Genomic DNA, 18,285 nt, shown 5'->3' on the forward strand with positions numbered 1-18,285 from the left:
CACGGAGACTACATTCCATGTCTACTGTGTGTGTTACTGTACCAGCCTACACGGAGACTACATTCCATGTCTACTGTGTGTGTTACTGTACCAGCCTACACGGAGACTACATTCCATGTCTACTGTGTGTGTTACTGTACCAGCCTACACGGAGACTACATTCCATGCCCACTGCTGACACCACAAGAATGATGCTCATAAATGCATGGAAATCTGGGCTTTGAACAAGCAGATCAAGGCAGCTCACTTCTTTAACCACTGGGCCTCCTGTTCCCGGATCTGAATCTGTTGTCTGTTCTTCTGTTTTAATAAGTAGGAGTAATAACAAGACATATTCTGTTTTGAAAATGTATTTCTTTACAGAAATAAATAAATGTTATTTATGTAACATATCTCCGATACAGTATACCTTAAATACACATAAACATTTTGATTCATTGAAATATCAAATGTCTTTCTGAACATTTACGTAACATTTCAATAGCCATACCCATGGATCCTACGGTCAACTATAACGTGTGTGTATTTCCTGTTTACAACAGCCTGTAAATAAACACCCAGTGATTGATAGTATGAGCAATGGTCCAGGCCATCAGGGTTTAATGTCCCACCATCAACCAACTAAGCGAGTTTGACCAACCGCCTCTCACAACTAGGACAATCTGCTGAGGAGCTAGCTATAGTCCCACCCGGAAACTCCAAACTGTAATACTCACGGCATTATAAAGTGAACATGTAGGAAATCATTTTCAATTTAACTTGTTAATAAATAACTATATAATACATCAACCAATGTAGAGACTTTCAGTTCCTTCGTAAAATGTTTGTAAACAGAAAATATTTTTCACAAACAGGAGCAAGTTAAATTTTAATTTATATGGCAATACAATAATACCTGAAGCCCTCCCTCAGCAAGAGATTCATTGTTGGTAAGTAAATAAGTCACGATGACTGCTTTTAACAGTATTTCAGTCACAGTGTGTCAGCAGTGCGGGAGGAAAGTCCAGTGTCATGCAGGGCCTTGACCTTCACCACTTGAATGGGTATGGCTTGCTGAACAAAGATTACAACAGCGGCATATATGGGATGGGAGCCCATGACCATTGGATCCTGCAGTGACAAAGGGACATAACTCTGCACAGCACAATATGGTGCCTTACACCACCCTTACACAGGGTCCCTCCAGTATTAAGCTACACTCAGATTACAATAAGGCTAAACCACTAAACACATCAGGGTCAGTGGATTGCAAGGACAGGCTAGTTCAGTCCATCTGTCCAGCAACATATAGACTGCTGGACATATAATGCAGGCATGTACCAAGACATCACACTCTAATTACTGACTAGTCACTGATAAAGTCCCTAATTGAACCATGGGTAAAGCAACGAGGCTTTCAACCTCCACCCACAGTGTCTCTGCTTTCTCATTTAGCATCACCTGAAACAGACACAAAGTAAATGTGAAAGTACCAACATGACATGATGACAAGATTCTTCCAATCAATCCATGTGCTTTTGTTTGATAAACTCCACACAATAGAATCACATCCTTTTTCCTATACATTAGAGACCCACTCAAGGGAGAGATAGATTTCAATGCCACGGAGGGGCACACTTTACACAGTAAAGCTTAATCTCCTTTCACATAGATCAAATCATACAATGCATACATTCCCCTAGGCCGCGACTACTAAATTGTCCTTAGCAAGTAAAAATCTAATGCTACTAGTCCAACTTCATCAGAAATACACATGATATTTTCAATCTATCAACCTGAATTTTCTGGCTAAAAGTCTGTAAACCCAAAAACATAAATCTGGCCTTACTTAGCCTAGCAGGCAATATTCACCTTGGCTGAAGCCACAATCTGTCTGGCTGCTTTACGCGGCATGTGCTCGATGTTCTTCACCAGCTGTTCTGGATCGGCGGCAGCAACATCCTGCAGTGTTCGTAGTCCACTGTGGTATAGCTGGCGAGCTCGACCCTGGAATAACCAGTGTTCTTCTAGCATGAGATACATTTGCATGGTAACAACACAAACCATTCATGATTCTACATACTACCTCCTTCATTTGTGATGAGGAGAGAAGAGGAGTTTTCAACATTATTTTAGGTATATTACAGCATCTTTGCTAATCATGGGAGTAAAGGAGCTGTTGATTATCTGTTTTGTTGTTTATCGCACTCAGCAATAAATGTTGACCACATTGGTGAAACTCACAAGTAGGGGTATGGTGCTGACAAACCAAGAATCATTAGCATGGCAAATAAGGGATTTGAAACCACAATCATAGGATTCTGGCAAAGCTATTCTGCAAAGTGAGTTACTGTAGGATGAGAACAGACAGTGAAAAAAAGCCTAGAGGTTAAAACCAAGGATCATAATCAGGAAGAATCTGTCATTAAGCAGCAGATCCTGGCACGTCTAAGGGACACAAAGCCTATCTAAGACATTTGGGGTACTTGGGTGTGGGTTATGATAGTCACTCTTACCAGTTTGACTCCAGGAATCTCTAGCAGCGCAATCAGCTCCATGGACACACAGTAGGACAGACGCTTCACAAAGTTGCCCAGTAGGTCCTGGAAGGCCCAGAACTCATCCAGCTCCTACAAGAACCAGACACTGATTACCTTCCTCTGCAAGAAGTGGTAAGTGAATGCTGTATAATGCATCAGTCAGCAGTATTCCAACATCACTGCAAATAGTCTGGACAGGACAAACAACATCTTCCTGATGCAAGGACGTTAACTGACTATTAAGTCCAGTTTCTGATCATATTGCAATAACAGGGGTCTTACTACTTGAGCACTTTGATTAAAAACCTAAAAAGATTTTGAAAATATATGTCGGCGCCCAATTAGTGGTTCACATGCTTTGCAAATCCTGTAGTCAACTGAAATCTGCACGCTGAAATCCCTGTTATTTCCAAACTGGATGTCTAGTTCATTATGTGATTTTGATTGGACGATGCATAGACTTGTTAGTCCAGCCAAATTGTAACTCCGGAATTCCAGCTTAGTTTGGCAAGGGTGGAAACTGGACTTTAATAATCAGTTAACTCCCTTGCCTCGGGAAGATGGTCAAACTAGTGACTGAACACAGTATCAACAATCCAAACTGTTGGGCTGTGAAGACACACAATCAGCCGTCACAGTAATCCCCACTGTCAAGATGTTGCTGACTAGTGATCCAATCTTGTTAACAACAGATGTTTTACTCTGGTATCAAACCTCTCTGAATGATGATCTGAGGATATCTCCATAGGAGGAGGCGTCAGGTGAACCTTCTTGTCAGCCAATCAGCATTGAGGCTTCTAAATTCTCAGTGCAAGTGAGTGAAGCATTAAGGCCAGCATATCTGCTTTCCGTATCTTCAAAACGATTTGCTATGTCAAGTTCCAAATGTACATGAATAAAGTCAGGCCATTGTATTGTTGTGGATACTTTATACTGTTGTTCCCAAGTGCCATGGCATATACACCCAAAAGGGAGTACCATTGTAGGAATACTTGTGTTCAGTGTAGGTTTACATTTGTACACATCAAAGCTTCCGAAACAAGGAGGTAAAGATATGAAGCGGATTCATTTAGAATCAGTTGTCATCGGTTGAGCTGACGACCCATGCATATCCTTCATTTTAACTGGGCGGTCACAAAGTTCGCTCAGGAACCTGACCTGATATCACCTGGTATAGGGGCGTCCTGGTATGGAGGTGTCCTTGTATGGAGGTGTCCTGGTATGGAGGCGTCCTGGTATGGAGGTGTCCTGGTATGGAGGTGTCCTGGTATGGAGGCGTCCTTGTTTGGAGGTGTCCTGGTATGGAGGTGTCCTGGAATGAAGGTGTCCTGGTATGGAGGCGTCCTTGCATGAAGGTGTCCTGGTATGGAGGTGTCCTGGTATGGAGGTGTCCTTGTATGAAGGTGTCCTGGTATGGAGGCGTCCTGGGATGGGGGTGTCCTGGTATGGAGGTGTCCTGGTATGGAGGCGTCCTGGTATGAAGGTGTCCTGGTATGGAGGCATCCTGGTATGGAGGTGTCCTGGTATGAAGGTGTCCTGGTATGGAAGTGCCCTTGGTATGGAAGTGCCCTGGTATGAAGGTGTCATGGTATGGAGGTGTCCTGGTATGAAGGTGTCCTGGTATTGGAGTGCCCTGGTATGGAGGTGTCCTGGTATGGAGGTGTTCTTGTATGGAGGTGTCATTGTATGAAGGTGTCCTGGTATGGAGGTGTCCTGGTATGGGAGTGCCCTGGTATGGAGGTGTCCTGGTATGGAGGTGTCATTGTATGAAGGTGTCCTGGTATGGAGGTGTCCTTGTATGGAGGTGTCCTGGTATGAAGGTGTCCTGGTATGGAGGTGTCCTGGTATGGAGGTGTCCCTGCATGAAGGTGTCCTGGTATGAAGGTGTCCCCGCATGAATGTGTCCTCGTATGGAGGTGTCGTATTATGGAGATGTTCCCGCATGAAGTTGTCCTGGTATGGAGGTGTCCCTGCATGAAGGTGTCCTCATATCTTTACGCAGACAGGTATCATATCCGAGTAAAAGATCTGATTTTTATGAGAATGGATAGTGATCTGATGAACTAGACTGTCTGCCTAGTTACTGTTCCAACCAATGACAGGTCATCAATTATTTAGGAGATAAACATACTGTGTTTACAATGTAGAGCTAGGTTACCTGAAGACCTGACCACGCTATAATGAATTTGGAACCGAAAGTGCAGTGTGAGGTTTCAAATGTTAAATTTAGTGTGGTTAACTCAGCTCCACACTGAAAACACAGTATGTGTATCTCCATTCTACCATGGGAAAACAAAACGTGAACTCTTTGGTGTTTGAGTCCAGTGTTTTGAGTGGGTTGTCGAACTGAATTGTGGAATCAGAGACAACAGCCTTTAAACAAAGTATGGAGCTCTATATGCTCAAGCAGTTTGTTTACACCGTTATACTTCACATGAACATATGACAGGCACTGAAAGCATATGAACACAGCAACTTCGTAATTTAACTTGAGGTGGGCACCAATAGAGAAAACTCAGCAAGCCTTGCAAAGCTTTTGTTCTACACCGCACTTCACCATTATGACGTCATGTCGCTCATTGTGACACAAAATATATGACGTCGCAGTTTTATTTAAATATGCCTACTGACAATGACTGAAAAAAAGTACTATTCTATGAATATTAGCTTCCAGGTTTATGCGCCCATCAAATCGGCTGTTTCAATCAGAGGGGGTTTATTGCGATTTCACAACCTCTGAATGGAGTAATTTCAACATTCATGTTAGAATATTCATTGAACACATAAGACATGGAAGATGGGTGAATGACACTGCTGGCTACAACCTCTACGAACCTGGCAGAAATGGAAGACGCAGGAGGCGAAGCTGGCGGCGGAGGAGAGGAGGTTCTGGACAAAGCCACGGTTGAGCTGGAAGCGCTGGGCCACCTGCCACACCGTCTTCTGCTGCCACAGCTCATTCAACATGAGAGTCAGGTAGAAGCGACTGATGACAAACTCATTCACCTTCTGGAACAGCAGATTGTCTTTATGTTTTAGTTGATAAGTGATTGGTTTGTTTTTTCATCTTAATTGCTTAACACCTCAGTCAGCATGTCTGACTCAGCTGCCTGTAAATAATCAAATCTGGATCAGACAAACCTGTGACTAATATTCAGATCAACGTTTCAGAGTATGACCGCACTCAATCGACAAATTCACCAAGCCTCTATTCAGTCACTTCTAATAATAGAGAGTGAGTGAGTTTGGTTTTACGCCAGTTTTAGCAGCATTAGAAACTAACAGTTTCAGTTCACTATTCCTTATAATGATAACGTATAGCAAAACCCCTAAAAATGGCAAATTTCTACTAGTCCTTATGATACCTTAAGTATTGGGCAGTTTGGCAGGGACTATAGGACCAGTGCCAATTTCTAAGGCTGGTTTTAGCAATATTTCAACAATATCATGGCGGGGGACACCAGAAATGTGCTTCACACATTGTACCCATGTTGGGAATCAAACCTGGGTCTTTGGCGTGATGAGTGAACGCTTTAAGCACCGCGTCCCTCTCTAATGAGAAGCAATAAGAGAGCCCGAGATCTATTCTAAAGCAGGTCCCCAGCCACAGGGAACACATTCTTGTTATTGTTACATGTTCCCAACCATATGTAAGGCCACAATACCGTCCGCTCCTTCACTATAACTATGAAGCTACTCCTATGCAGTAAACACATTAAACACTTTTACAAACACAAATTATTATTATATGTTATATAATTTTATCCTGTATTGTTAATGACACAAATATAGCAAATGGCCCAATGTTTGCCACACAAGTACCTGTCTACAACTCTGTCCCGAGGCTTTCTTGGCAATGTAGCTTTCTGACACACCGATGAGGGAGGCCACACGCATCTCCATCGCATTCAAGGTGTTCATCTAGAGAGGAAAGAACACAGGAGAAGTACAGTCCTGCAACATGCAGGTGAATATTAATAAGGCCAAACTAAAAGGGGCAGGAGGTTGGGAAAGAATGGGCTTAAGGTTCATTTCAGCTTAACTTCCTAAAACAAAGTCTTTAAATTAAATATCAACAAAAACTAGAGACAAATCAATGTTAATAAAAAGTGTATGTTCAATGGATGTAATTATTGTCTTACTTTTGCAATATTCAGGGTATGTTCCTTAATTTAAACAAGTATTTGTCACAAAGTGACGAAAATGTCCCCCGCCGCCTTATGCGATATGTGTTTTTTTTCTCCATCTAGAATAACAGATTTCCCTGCTGTTACCTTGAAAATTAAGGTTAAGGTCACCAAATCAACTGGTGTCTGCGGAGTCTGTATATACACCATAGTACCAAATATGAACACAATCCAGCGATTAGTTCTTGAGATATTGCGGCAACACCGTTTTCCAACTCCAAAAGCAGATTTGCCTGCTGTGACCTTGAAAATGGGGTCAAGGTCACCAAAACCGACTGGTGTCTGCGGTGTCTGTATATACACCATAGTTCCAAATATGAAGACAATCCAGCCATTAGTTCTTGAGATATCGCGGCAACACCGTTTTCCAACTCCAAAAGCAGATTTGCCTGCTGTGACCTTGAAAATGGAGTCAAGGTCACCAAAACCGACTGGTGTCTGCGGAGTCTGTATATAAACCATAGTTCCAAATATGAAGACAATCGGTTAATTAGTTCTTGAGATATCGCGGCAACAAACAGGTGGGACGTACGGACGGACGGTCGTGAATACTATGTCCCCCGCTCCGCGCTTTCGCGCGGCGGGGGACAACAAGGTGAGGTGAAACTGGGTTCATCGTCGCGTTCATGATTATTGCACTAATGTATAGTTATGTGCATGCACGAGCACCAGGCAGGGTAACAGCAAGTACCATTTTTTAACGTCTTTTGGTATGAAGCATGGGGATCAAACCCCAAACCTTCCACTCTCCAGGTGGACACTCTACTGCAAGACCACAGAGACGGTCTTCTTTAAACAAGAAAATGTAGTGATCTGGCATTATTCTAACGACTGCACTGCTGTCTTTTCTGACTATCATCTCATTTGTGACAATTATATATTGTCAGAAATCATACTTCACGTAAGAGAGTATTTGTGTTACTCAAAAGCAGAAGAAATTTTGCTTTGCCTACTTGTATTTGTGTGTGAATTTCAAACATGATCAAGTTAGTCAGCTGTGCTTGATGCAATATCACAGCTGCAGTAGAAGCAGTTGTCATGAAACTACCGAAATAAGTATCACACACTGTCACAGAACATTATCTGTTGTAAGTACCCAGTAGCTAAACTTCATGAGAAACTTCACTGACCTAACAGGTATGTAAAGATGACCTAATGTTATCAACTTGTTTCGTCCTATCATAATGGTCTCAATAATGTAATGTCATAACTGTCCAGTCAGCATTGAGAATCTCTCGGTGTGGTGTCTCAGAGGAGTTATTCCCCTTGATCTTTCTAATCTTATGGTTACCAGAAATGTAATATAATACCAAACATGGGATGGGGTCCTGGGCCCCATTCACCAAAACAATCGTAGCGTCATGATTGTCTAAGTGTTAGAGTATAGGAGTTACGATCATCACAGCACCATGATCACTCATCTTCCCAAGTCAAGGGAGTTAACTGACTGTAGATGTCCAGTTCTCACCCATTTCTGAACTAGGCTGGAATTTTAGGGTTATGTTTTTGTTGGCCTCATAAGTCAATGCATAGCCCAATAAAAAATTTGTAATGCAATCGACATCAAGTCTGTAAAGAACATGGCGACTGCCATGCAGAATTCGGGATTTCAGGATTTGCAAAGCATGTGTACTGTCAACTGGGTGTCTACAAATATTTTTCAATTCTTTTCACATTTTTATCAAGGTGCTCATGTGATTTGATGCATTTCGTGGGGTAAGATGTTTCATTTCAATACCGCTCTTGATTATCGATTAGATTGTGTTGACTGGGCACTGCCATTTTGTTTGAAGCAAATGCAAGTGATATGAGAGGTGGAATCTGATTGGCCAATAGGACATAGAAGGGAAATAACTCATAACAGCCACTGGTGATGCTACGATTGAGCCAGAAGAATTCCAGCCTAGTTCGGCAAGGGTGGTAACTGGACTTCTATAGTCAGTTAACTCCCTTTCCTCAGAAATATAGATCACTTTGAGGAACGGGGCCCAGAGGAATTGGTTCCCAGGATTCCCACAGATTAATTGTTATAACAAAAAAGCCTATTCCAGGTTGTACCTGTTCAAAGTAGACCATCCAGGGTATGTGTAGGTCCCGCGCCATGTCGTACGGAGTGACGAGGTACAGGAGATGGAGATAGGAGGCCAGAACCAAGGATTCCTCCGCCCTCTTCAGGTCATCATACAGCAGGCTGCTGTTGTCAGTGTCGATAGACCCTGCAGGTGAAACAGCCCCTGTCAGATTACCGCTATCATAAAAGTTTCTTTTTGCACTGATATCTTAAACAAAATTTCATTATCAATGTAATATTACTGCACAATACCTAACACTCCTGCTTTTAAGTCCAGAGTATCTTTTTCACTGTTTCAGTCAGCAAGCTTGTTTACAAAGGTAATAAAAAAACCAAATGAAATCAAAATGTGGTTATTGACAAAAAAAACAAATTTGTTAGAACAAGTGTCAACAACACGTCATGTAAAAATTAAGACCTAAATATTCTGGACAACTGCTTGAAATTCACCTTTAAACGTTGCCCTGCCTAGTGCTGTGACTTCCAGATGGATATTTGGACTGTTGGACATATCTGCATGAAGAGTAGCTCCATCTTCCATTGTAACTGTTCCCATGGCAACATGGCTATCATGACCACCACTGTTAGATGCAGTTTCAGATTTGGCAGGTCCTGCTGCCAAACTGTTTATGGACTGCTGCGATCCTGGGCTAGTTTGAGAGAATATTTTCGGCTTGTTAAGGCCTTGACTCTGATTGGACATCTTTGTTTTCTGAGAACCATTCTGAAAATAAGACCAACTGATCAAAAGATGCCTCTAATGTGAAGCAATAGAGTGTTGGAGACCATTCAAGCCTAGAGACCCAGGGGGTTAACATATATCTGAGAGACAAAGTGTGTCATATTTGTGAGCTGGCCCACCTGTGATGAGTCATCTCTACATGTGAGTCCACCCACCTGTGATGAGCCAGCTGTACATGTGAGTCCACCCACCTGTGATGAGTCGGCTGTACATGTGAGTCCACCCACCTGTGATGAGCTAGCTGTACATGTGAGTCCACCCACCTGTGATGAGTCAGCTGTACATCTGAGTCCACCCACCTGTGATGAGCTAGCTGTACATGTGAGTCCACCCACCTGTGATGAGTCAGCTGTACATGTGAGTCCACCCACCTGTGATGAGTCAGCTGTACATGTGAGTCCACCCACCTGTGATGAGTCAGCTGTACATGTGAGTCCATCCACCTGTGATGAGTCAGCTGTACATGTGAGTGCACCCACCTGTGATGAGTCAGCTGTACATGTGAGTGCACCCACCTGTGATGAGTCGGCTGTACATGTGAGTCCACCCACCTGTGATGAGTCAGCTGTACATGTGAGTCCACCCACCTGTGATGAGTCAGCTGTACATGTGAGTCCACCCAAATGCGATGAGTCAGCTGTACATGTGAGTCCATCCACCTGTGATGAGTCAGCTGTAAATGTGAGTCCACCCACCTGTGATGAGTCAGCTGTACATGTGAGTCCACCCACCTGTGATGAGTCAGCTGTACATGTGAGTCCATCCACCTGTGATGAGTCAGCTGTACATGTGAGTGCACCCACCTGTGATGAGTCAGCTGTACATGTGAGTGCACCCACCTGTGATGAGTCGGCTGTACATGTGAGTCCACCCACCTGTAATGAGTCAGCTGTACATGTGAGTCCACCCACCTGTGATGAGTCAGCTGTACATGTGAGTCCACCCACCTGTGATGAGTCAGCTGTACATGTGAGTCCACCCACCTGTGATGAGTCGGCTGTACATGTGAGTCCACCCACCTGTGATGAGCCAGCTGTACATGTGAGTCCACCCACCTGTGATGAGTCAGCTGTACATGTGAGTCCACTCACCTGTGATGAGTCAGCTGTATAGGTGAGTCCACTCACCAGTGATGAGTCAGCTTTACATGTGAGTCCACTCACCTGTGACGAGTCAGGTGTTTTCCTGGCCTGCTGGACAAGTTTCAGCTTCAGCAGCTGGTTGAGAGAGGCCCTGGTCACAGCTTCCACATCACAGCCCAGGTCAACTGCTTGCACCGACAACAACGTCTGCTTCATGAATCTCAGGATCTCATCAGTTGATTTCAAAATCTGACATAGAAGTTTTACTTCATCAGCAATCAGCATCATATAGGTACCAGAAAAGGCAAGGGAAACGGTAAGCCTGGAATGATACGGGGAAACTGACTGCACTATACACTGCACAATACACACGTTTATCAATTCAGGAACAACGTTATCGATGCGATAAACCAGTCTGATAAACTTGGTATCACGATCCAGTAAAAATACAAATGAGGTCAGGGCTTGATTAAGCTACATGAAACATTCACCAGTGCATCCTTTTCAATTAATTTCAACTATTTTAAGCCTGACATCATATGATAAAGAGATCACATAATTAATATTCCTGATATAATATTTATGATACAAAAACACACTAGGCTAATAATCTGTTATGTATTGATACACATAATGTAGATCTACTAACTTGTGACATGAAACAGTGTTAGAATCTACACAGAGACATTCCTGCAATTGTAATAAAGAATTTGATCATCTTGTCATAAGTTTCATATTCAACTTCTCAGTTCAGCTCTATCATCCAGTATTTCAATTACATCAGTGCTCGTCAGCACGTCTGCTTTATAATGCAGGTCTTTGATGATGACCACTTTGGTGAAGCCCACAAGCACAGGTAGGGTGCTGACAATACATAACACCATCTTATATGGACGCCCTGATCGAGGGTAACATCTTATGATTCAAACAACTATTCTTACTGTGAATTCCATTTTCCACAAAGACCAAAGTATGCAGAGCCATGGGAGTCTGTGCCAGAACCTTTTGAAGCCACTAGCCCGAACCTGGCTCTCAGCATCACATTATGTGCACTGTCATGTGACTCATGTCACCATAAGAACTATTGTGAGCTGACCGACTTTAACTGGACTTCAGCTTTGGACTAGTGGCTAAAGTCCCAGACTATCATGGTCATTTTTTGTGTGAATAGGACACAATATTTTCCATCCAGTAAAATCCTGCAATCTTTATTTACAACAAAGTATGTTAATTACCTGGAGTCCAATGGAGGAGAGAAGCAGACTCCGGATGCCCTTCCCTTCATCGTACATCAGGCTGCTGTGGCAGGGCTCCTGAGTGGTGGTCAGCAGTTCACGCACCTGGACAGACAAGGGCGGGGAGGTAGGGTTAATGCTGTGTTAATCAATAACCACTTACACAGCCATTTAACAAACTCGGGATGCAGGTAGCCTCGTGGATTAGCATGGACACAAACACAACCCAACACTAGAGATCTAGTTGTTTAACAGAGCGAGTTTGGTTTAACGCCTCTGTGAACAGTATGCCAGTACAATCAGGGCGTGTCAGATAACTGTGGTAGGGCAACCTGGAGTGATGCAGGTCTTAGATGTTTACCACTTTGTGGAACCCAGAGGATGTGTATTTGCTGGCAAACCTAGAAACATAGTCAGGGACAACTGGGAATCAAATCCTTGATAATAGGATTCTGGTGAAATATAGCAACAAAGGTAAGGGCAAGATATATGGATGAAGAACATGACGGTAATATAAACAAAAGGATTACGACTGATTGGAGTCTTTGTTGAGCTGATGGTATGCAGGGGGTTACGAGTTATGAGTCATTTATTCATGCACACACACACACACACACACACTAAATGAATTCCTACAAATCACACGACTGTCTCATCCAGATTTAATTATTTATAGACTGCTGTCATATAGCTGGTATATTGAGGCGTTTTATAACACACACAAAATCATCCATATACAGTTTTTCCTTTTCACAAGGAACACAATCATATATCAGTGAATCCATCAAACTCGGGGTCAGTGCACAGAATGTTCCAAGCTGCTGATTCTGTTCGGTCATCATAGTAATAGTTCAGCTCACGTTCGAAGTTGTCAAAGATTTCGGCTTCTGTGTCCTCAGATCTCTCGCCTTGAGACAACGACTTCACTAGATCTTCAAACAGGCAATTGTCCTGAGACCCATCCATTGCATTGGCAATCCCGCACTTTAGAAACCTTTGCTTCACCATGTCCTCTGGTATGTCTTTCCAGGCTGCCTTGACCCATTCAGCAACAACTGGTAGAGGGGGCTTTCTTTGCTTGATGCTTTTTGTGTATGTGTGGTCGCCGTTCACCATCCAACTGTTCCATTCGGTCCTTGAATGGTGAGTTGAGACAGACGTCTAATAGCTGCAGCAGAGATATGCAGCCACCATCTTACTGTCTGCCAACTTGCTTCTTGATAGCCTTGCACAAATGTGCCCTGAACATGTCCCACACAAGCAGGGACTTGCAACCTCTAGCAGCCCCAGGTCTCTGCATCCACACATTCTTGATCCACTTGTGCATCAGTGATTCATCCATCCACCCTTTTTCTGGGACGGTGACATACATGCCAATGGGGAACTTGTCATTAGACATCGTCTTCTGCTTGAAGTTTATCATCAGCGTCAGTTTCGCCCTGTCGGCCATACAGGCCACCACCCAGTGGCTCCTTGGCTCCACACATACGTACTGACACCGTGACAGTCCCCTGTACTTTGGTAGTTAAGCTATGCAAGTCCAAGCTGGACTATGGGAGGCACAGCATCCAGCGACACAGATCATACAAAACGTGAGAAGACACATTTATAGCTGTTTTAATATTTTTTCAAGGCAGTTATCATACTTGTTAAGGCTGAACCCAAGACTTATTAGGACATTCTTACTCTATTTCATGGTCAGAATGGCTCCATTTGTACACCCAACCACTCAAAAGAAATATTCCAGTGTTTAAATATTATTATCATGTGTCTTACAGACTAATTCTTTGGTACATGATGTCATCATTCAATATTAAAGAGAAAAACATAACTGTATATAATATATTTAACAGCAGAGTAAAATTGGTTGCAAAGGCCTTGTCAAGGTATTTCCCTGAATTTTATGGACTTTTCAAGGCAGACTAAAACTAAAGACCTCTTCAAGACCGGACAGCCAAATTCAGGGCAAACCTTGATAGAGTTGCGATCACTTACTATAACAGAGGACATTGCTTGATTACCTTGGGAGCATCCGCCTTCTTTGTGATGAGCATGCTCTCCCCTGAATCATCAATGCCAGCCCGCCCCGCCCGCCCAGTCATCTGTTTGTACTGGCTGTGATTGATGAAGCCACTGCCGACATAGGGACTTCGCAGGATCACTCTGAAACAGTGCAATAAACCGTGCTAACATTGTAATGAGGACTTTACCAACAGAGGACCTTTCAAGGTGGTGTTTCACAGCAAGTCACAGTATGGAGTTCAGTGTGGGGTGGCACCATAGTCAGCAATATTAGATCAGCGGTCGATAGTACGAGCATTGATCCGTGACACCTGTGCTGGGACTTCATTTGTTGTTACTCCTCCAAATTTGGTCTTGTATGAGCAAGCCCTCAATTCAATGAATCCAAACAAACTATTGTTATCCATAAACATCCAGATGAAAACCTGTTTCCCTGAGTATCACGGTAGAGAAAGTCCTTCAGAAGGCAAATCAAGTACCAGTAATCTCAGCGCTTGATTCAATCATCTAGGAACAGTGTAATTTGGTTGGACGGCTATAAAAGCTTTGTTTTATTTGAACAAGACTCAAAACGGAGCTTAAGGGCCAAATGGATCAAGATTTGTCATAATACAATAGATGTATAATACATTGCAGGGACTCATCTTGAACTGCTCAGAGGACAATATTCAACCCCAACTCTGCATCAATGTATATTCATTCCCAAATTGAAATTTAATGTGTTCCAATTCATGTCACTTGTAACAACTGTTATGGCTTTGTAGAGGTGACTGGTATTTCACTGAAGGATAACAGGACCAATAAAGAGGAAAAGGCTAAATGCATTGTTTGACATTATTGCAATGTTAAAATACCTCTGAATATTAGAAAATAACAACTTTAAAAATATCCCAATTTTTAACAAATTAAATTATTTTTTAGTCCCCCCCCCCCAAGTGTCCTACCTCTTGGCGGGGAGGTTGACGCCGGCAGCGAGGGTGGAGGTACAGGTGAGGAGACACAGCGTCCCCTCGGAGTAGGCGTCTTCCACCAGTCTCCGCTCGTCCATGGTCAAGCCGCTGTGGTGGTAGGCGATACCCAGGTGGATGGTGTACTCCAGGACGGGACAGATCTGACCGTTGCCATCTCGGTACAGCTCCTGGAGCAGTTGCTTCCTCTCTGTGCGTTTTACCGTGGTCAGGTGTCTGTGTCAGAAAACACCAGGAATTATCCAATCTCATTTAAATCACCTCTTTTACAGCAAATCAATAACTCTCTGTCACCATCTGACACGATAAGATCAGTAAGTGATGTTTTGTTATTGCTGGAATATAAGTATTACCTCAAAAAGGCAAAAATGTTTTTGCTTTGATATTTTTGGGACACCCTTAGTTAAATAATAAGTTATACCGATATACATTGTGTTTGAGAGTCATATTACGTAAAGGTAGGTACATCGCTGTAGATGAAGTGTGTCAGCTTGATGTGGACGGACAGATTGAGGTGTTTATCACTATAGAGAATCCCACATGCATAGGTAAATATCGCTGGGAATCTTAGGGATGCACCTGTGCACCGAGAATCGCAGTGCTATGAATGACTAGGCCTCACTTACCTATCGATATTAGAAAACACTTACCTGTGATGTTTGATCATCAGCTTAGACAGCATCAAAGCCACATTCTCACAGTTTTTCTTTGTGGGGCAAAAGACTAGGCAGGAGTTATTGGGAATCACCTCCATCACTAGCCCCAGGAGATGGTCGGGGTCCTGAATCTTCAAGTCAGCATTGTACTGAAACAGGGGACATTGTACTGAAACAGGGGACATTGTACTGAAACAGTGGACACTGTACTGAAACGGGGACCATTGTACTGAAACAATGGACATTGTACTGAAACAGGGGACATTGTACTGAAACTGGGACCATTGTACTGAAACAGGGGACATTGTACTAAAACAGTGGACAATGTACTGAAACAGGGACCATTGTACTGAAACAGGGACCATTGTACTGAAACAATGGACATTATGGTGAAACAGAGGACATTATATTGAAACAGGGGACATTAAAAAGCACTGGACATGGTGTTGAAATTGAGGACATTGTACTGAAATAGCAGTGGACATTGGAGTTAAACAGTGTTCACTGTACCATTGTACTGAGTGAAGCAGTGTTCACTGTACCATTGTACTGAGTGAAGCAGTGCTCACTGTACCATTGTACCATTAACATTATTCCAGTTATATCATGGCGTGTTAGCTTAATGTGGGAAGAAAGCCCGAAGTGATGCAGGTCTAAGACGTTTACCACTTCGGTGAAACCCACGAGCACAGGTATGGTGCTGACAAACCTAGAAACATAATCGGGGCGAACCGGGATTCGAACCCACAATCATAGGTTTCTGGCATGCCCAAGGGACGCAACTCTTCACAGCGAATCGCGGCGCCTTAGACGACTGGGCCACTCATGCCCCCTTTGTACTGAGTGAAGCAGTGTTCACTATACCATTGTACTGAGTGAAGCAGTGTTCACTGTACCATTGTACTGAGTGAAGCAGTGTTCACTGTACCATTGTACTGAGTGAAGCAGTGTTCACTGTACCATTGTACTGAGTGAAGCAGTGTTCACTGTACCATTGTACTGAGTGAAGCAGTGTTCACTGTACCATTGTACTGAGTGAAGCAGTGTTCACTGAAACAAGAATGTGCTTCCCACATTGTCTTGAAAGGATTAGAACTTAGAAGTTCAGACTTCTATTTCTTGAGTTGTTTTTTGTAAAGGAAATTAACATCAAAGCAGCACTTTCCTATTTCTATTTCACCTTCTTCCTCTTGACAAATTGACCAAGAAAAGTTCAAAACAAAAAATCAAATTGGTCTGGCATTATAGCAAAATTGACACAATTTTCCTTGAAATAATGTATTATGATGTGTATCGGACTGTAAATAAAGTATTTCAATACATCTCGGTTTGTAACTTAGATGTTATGTCTTAACACTAGTTGTAACACTCATCAACATTTCAATGAAAATTTGTTTGTTTAACTAAAAGAAATATGAAATGGGCAAAAGTCAAATTACTTTTACCAGCTGGGAGTATAGATGACAATGGCCTGCTAATAATTGGCTAAATAAACCAGTGGTTGTCATTATGAGCATTGTTCCGCACCAACAGGGGTACACACAGCCAAGTCACCAAACTTGACCACCCAATCCAGGTTAGTCTCTTCTGCTGACAGGAGTGCTGGGAACCAATCTACCCTAGACCTCTACAGTGAGGCCACTTACTGGGAACCTATCTACCCCACACCTATACAGTGAGGCCACTTACTGGGAACCTATCTACCCTAGACCTCTACAGTGAGGCCACTTACTGGGAACCTATCTACCCCAGACCTCTACAGTGAGGCCACTTACTGGGAACCTATCTAACCCAGACCTCTACAGTGAGGCCACTTACTGGGAACCTATCTAACCCAGGCCACTTACTGGGAACATGATGACTCGGTCATGCTTGAGGATGTCCTGCCCTCGCAGGTCGACTTGACCACTGTCCACCATAAACACGCTGTCCTCCACTTTCACATACTCCGTCAGTTTCACCTGTGTTAGAAATTCAAAGTTTAGTAAAATCTCAACATTTTTTACATTTGGATACTTATCCTGCATTACTACCTTGATGCTTTCACTGCTGATTTCTGACTAGGAAGATGGAGCTGTGAGAGGTCCTGGCTACAGAAGTTCTTGTTCCAACCAGTTGTGTGGCATATGCCCTCCCACAGCTATCACGTGACCGGAAGCGGTGAAGTCATGTATAATCACATTACTGCTAGTACGGACATCTGTAATTTTGTGGGGAGGTAGCAAGGCGATGAGCAGGCACTTAAGACATAGTAATGCAGAATAAGTATCCAAATGTAAAAATTACAGAGATTTTACTAATTATTTTTGCCTCATCCTGCATTACAACCTTAAAGCATTTTTAAAAGATGGAACAGATGGAATTTCAGGATAGACCCTCAGCCAGTCCAGGTAACCAGACAGCATCTTGAGCAGGAAAACAGGAAACCACAGACCTTCCTGTCCAATAGAGTCACGCAAGAGAGAGTAGGAGTTGGGAAGTGTAGTCATGGAAAAAGGAAAAGTAGAAAGGGCGTAGGCCAAGTTCTAAATTCCGGTTCAAGCAGCTGGGATAAACGGAAACATGAAAACCCTCTAGCCTGGGGTAATTTCTACCAAAGAGGTCGCAAGGTCAGCTCCGAGGTGTAAAAGCCAAGACCGGGTTTGTGACCTGCTGCACCACCAACAGGGGACCAAAACTATGAACACCATCCTTAAGAGCCATTTCTTGGAGACAATGACTAGAGAAGACAGTATCTGAGTGCCAAACACAACCCTCCATGATGGACTTGATGGAACAAGTGCTGTGGAGAGCAATGATTGGA

The 18,285-nt window shown here is 43.1% G+C and overlaps 1 protein-coding gene across 2 annotated transcripts in view; it reads right to left on the reverse strand.

Moving 5' to 3' along the window:
* Window positions 1–324: 324 nt before the first annotated feature.
* LOC124121925 (helicase POLQ-like) overlaps window positions 325–18,285 on the reverse strand; it is a 30,383-nt gene continuing 12,422 nt past the window's right edge. For both annotated transcript variants that reach the window (XM_048385148.1, XM_048385149.1), the window contains exons 8-20: window positions 17,330–17,443; window positions 15,477–15,631; window positions 14,803–15,042; window positions 13,858–13,999; window positions 11,837–11,941; window positions 10,683–10,850; window positions 9,228–9,501; window positions 8,765–8,922; window positions 6,342–6,440; window positions 5,355–5,528; window positions 2,496–2,609; window positions 1,852–1,986; window positions 325–1,440 (exon numbers count right to left, since the gene is read on the reverse strand). In XM_048385148.1, the coding sequence (XP_048241105.1) occupies window positions 1,339–1,440; window positions 1,852–1,986; window positions 2,496–2,609; window positions 5,355–5,528; window positions 6,342–6,440; window positions 8,765–8,922; window positions 9,228–9,501; window positions 10,683–10,850; window positions 11,837–11,941; window positions 13,858–13,999; window positions 14,803–15,042; window positions 15,477–15,631; window positions 17,330–17,443 (1,980 nt within the window). In that variant the 3' untranslated portion in view covers window positions 325–1,338. The remainder of the gene's footprint in view (window positions 1,441–1,851; window positions 1,987–2,495; window positions 2,610–5,354; window positions 5,529–6,341; window positions 6,441–8,764; window positions 8,923–9,227; window positions 9,502–10,682; window positions 10,851–11,836; window positions 11,942–13,857; window positions 14,000–14,802; window positions 15,043–15,476; window positions 15,632–17,329; window positions 17,444–18,285) is intronic.

Source organism: Haliotis rufescens, unplaced genomic scaffold (assembly GCF_023055435.1).
Source record: "Haliotis rufescens isolate VD_foot unplaced genomic scaffold, xgHalRufe1.0.p SCAF_54, whole genome shotgun sequence".
NCBI classification, from domain to species: Eukaryota; Metazoa; Mollusca; class Gastropoda; order Lepetellida; family Haliotidae; genus Haliotis; species Haliotis rufescens.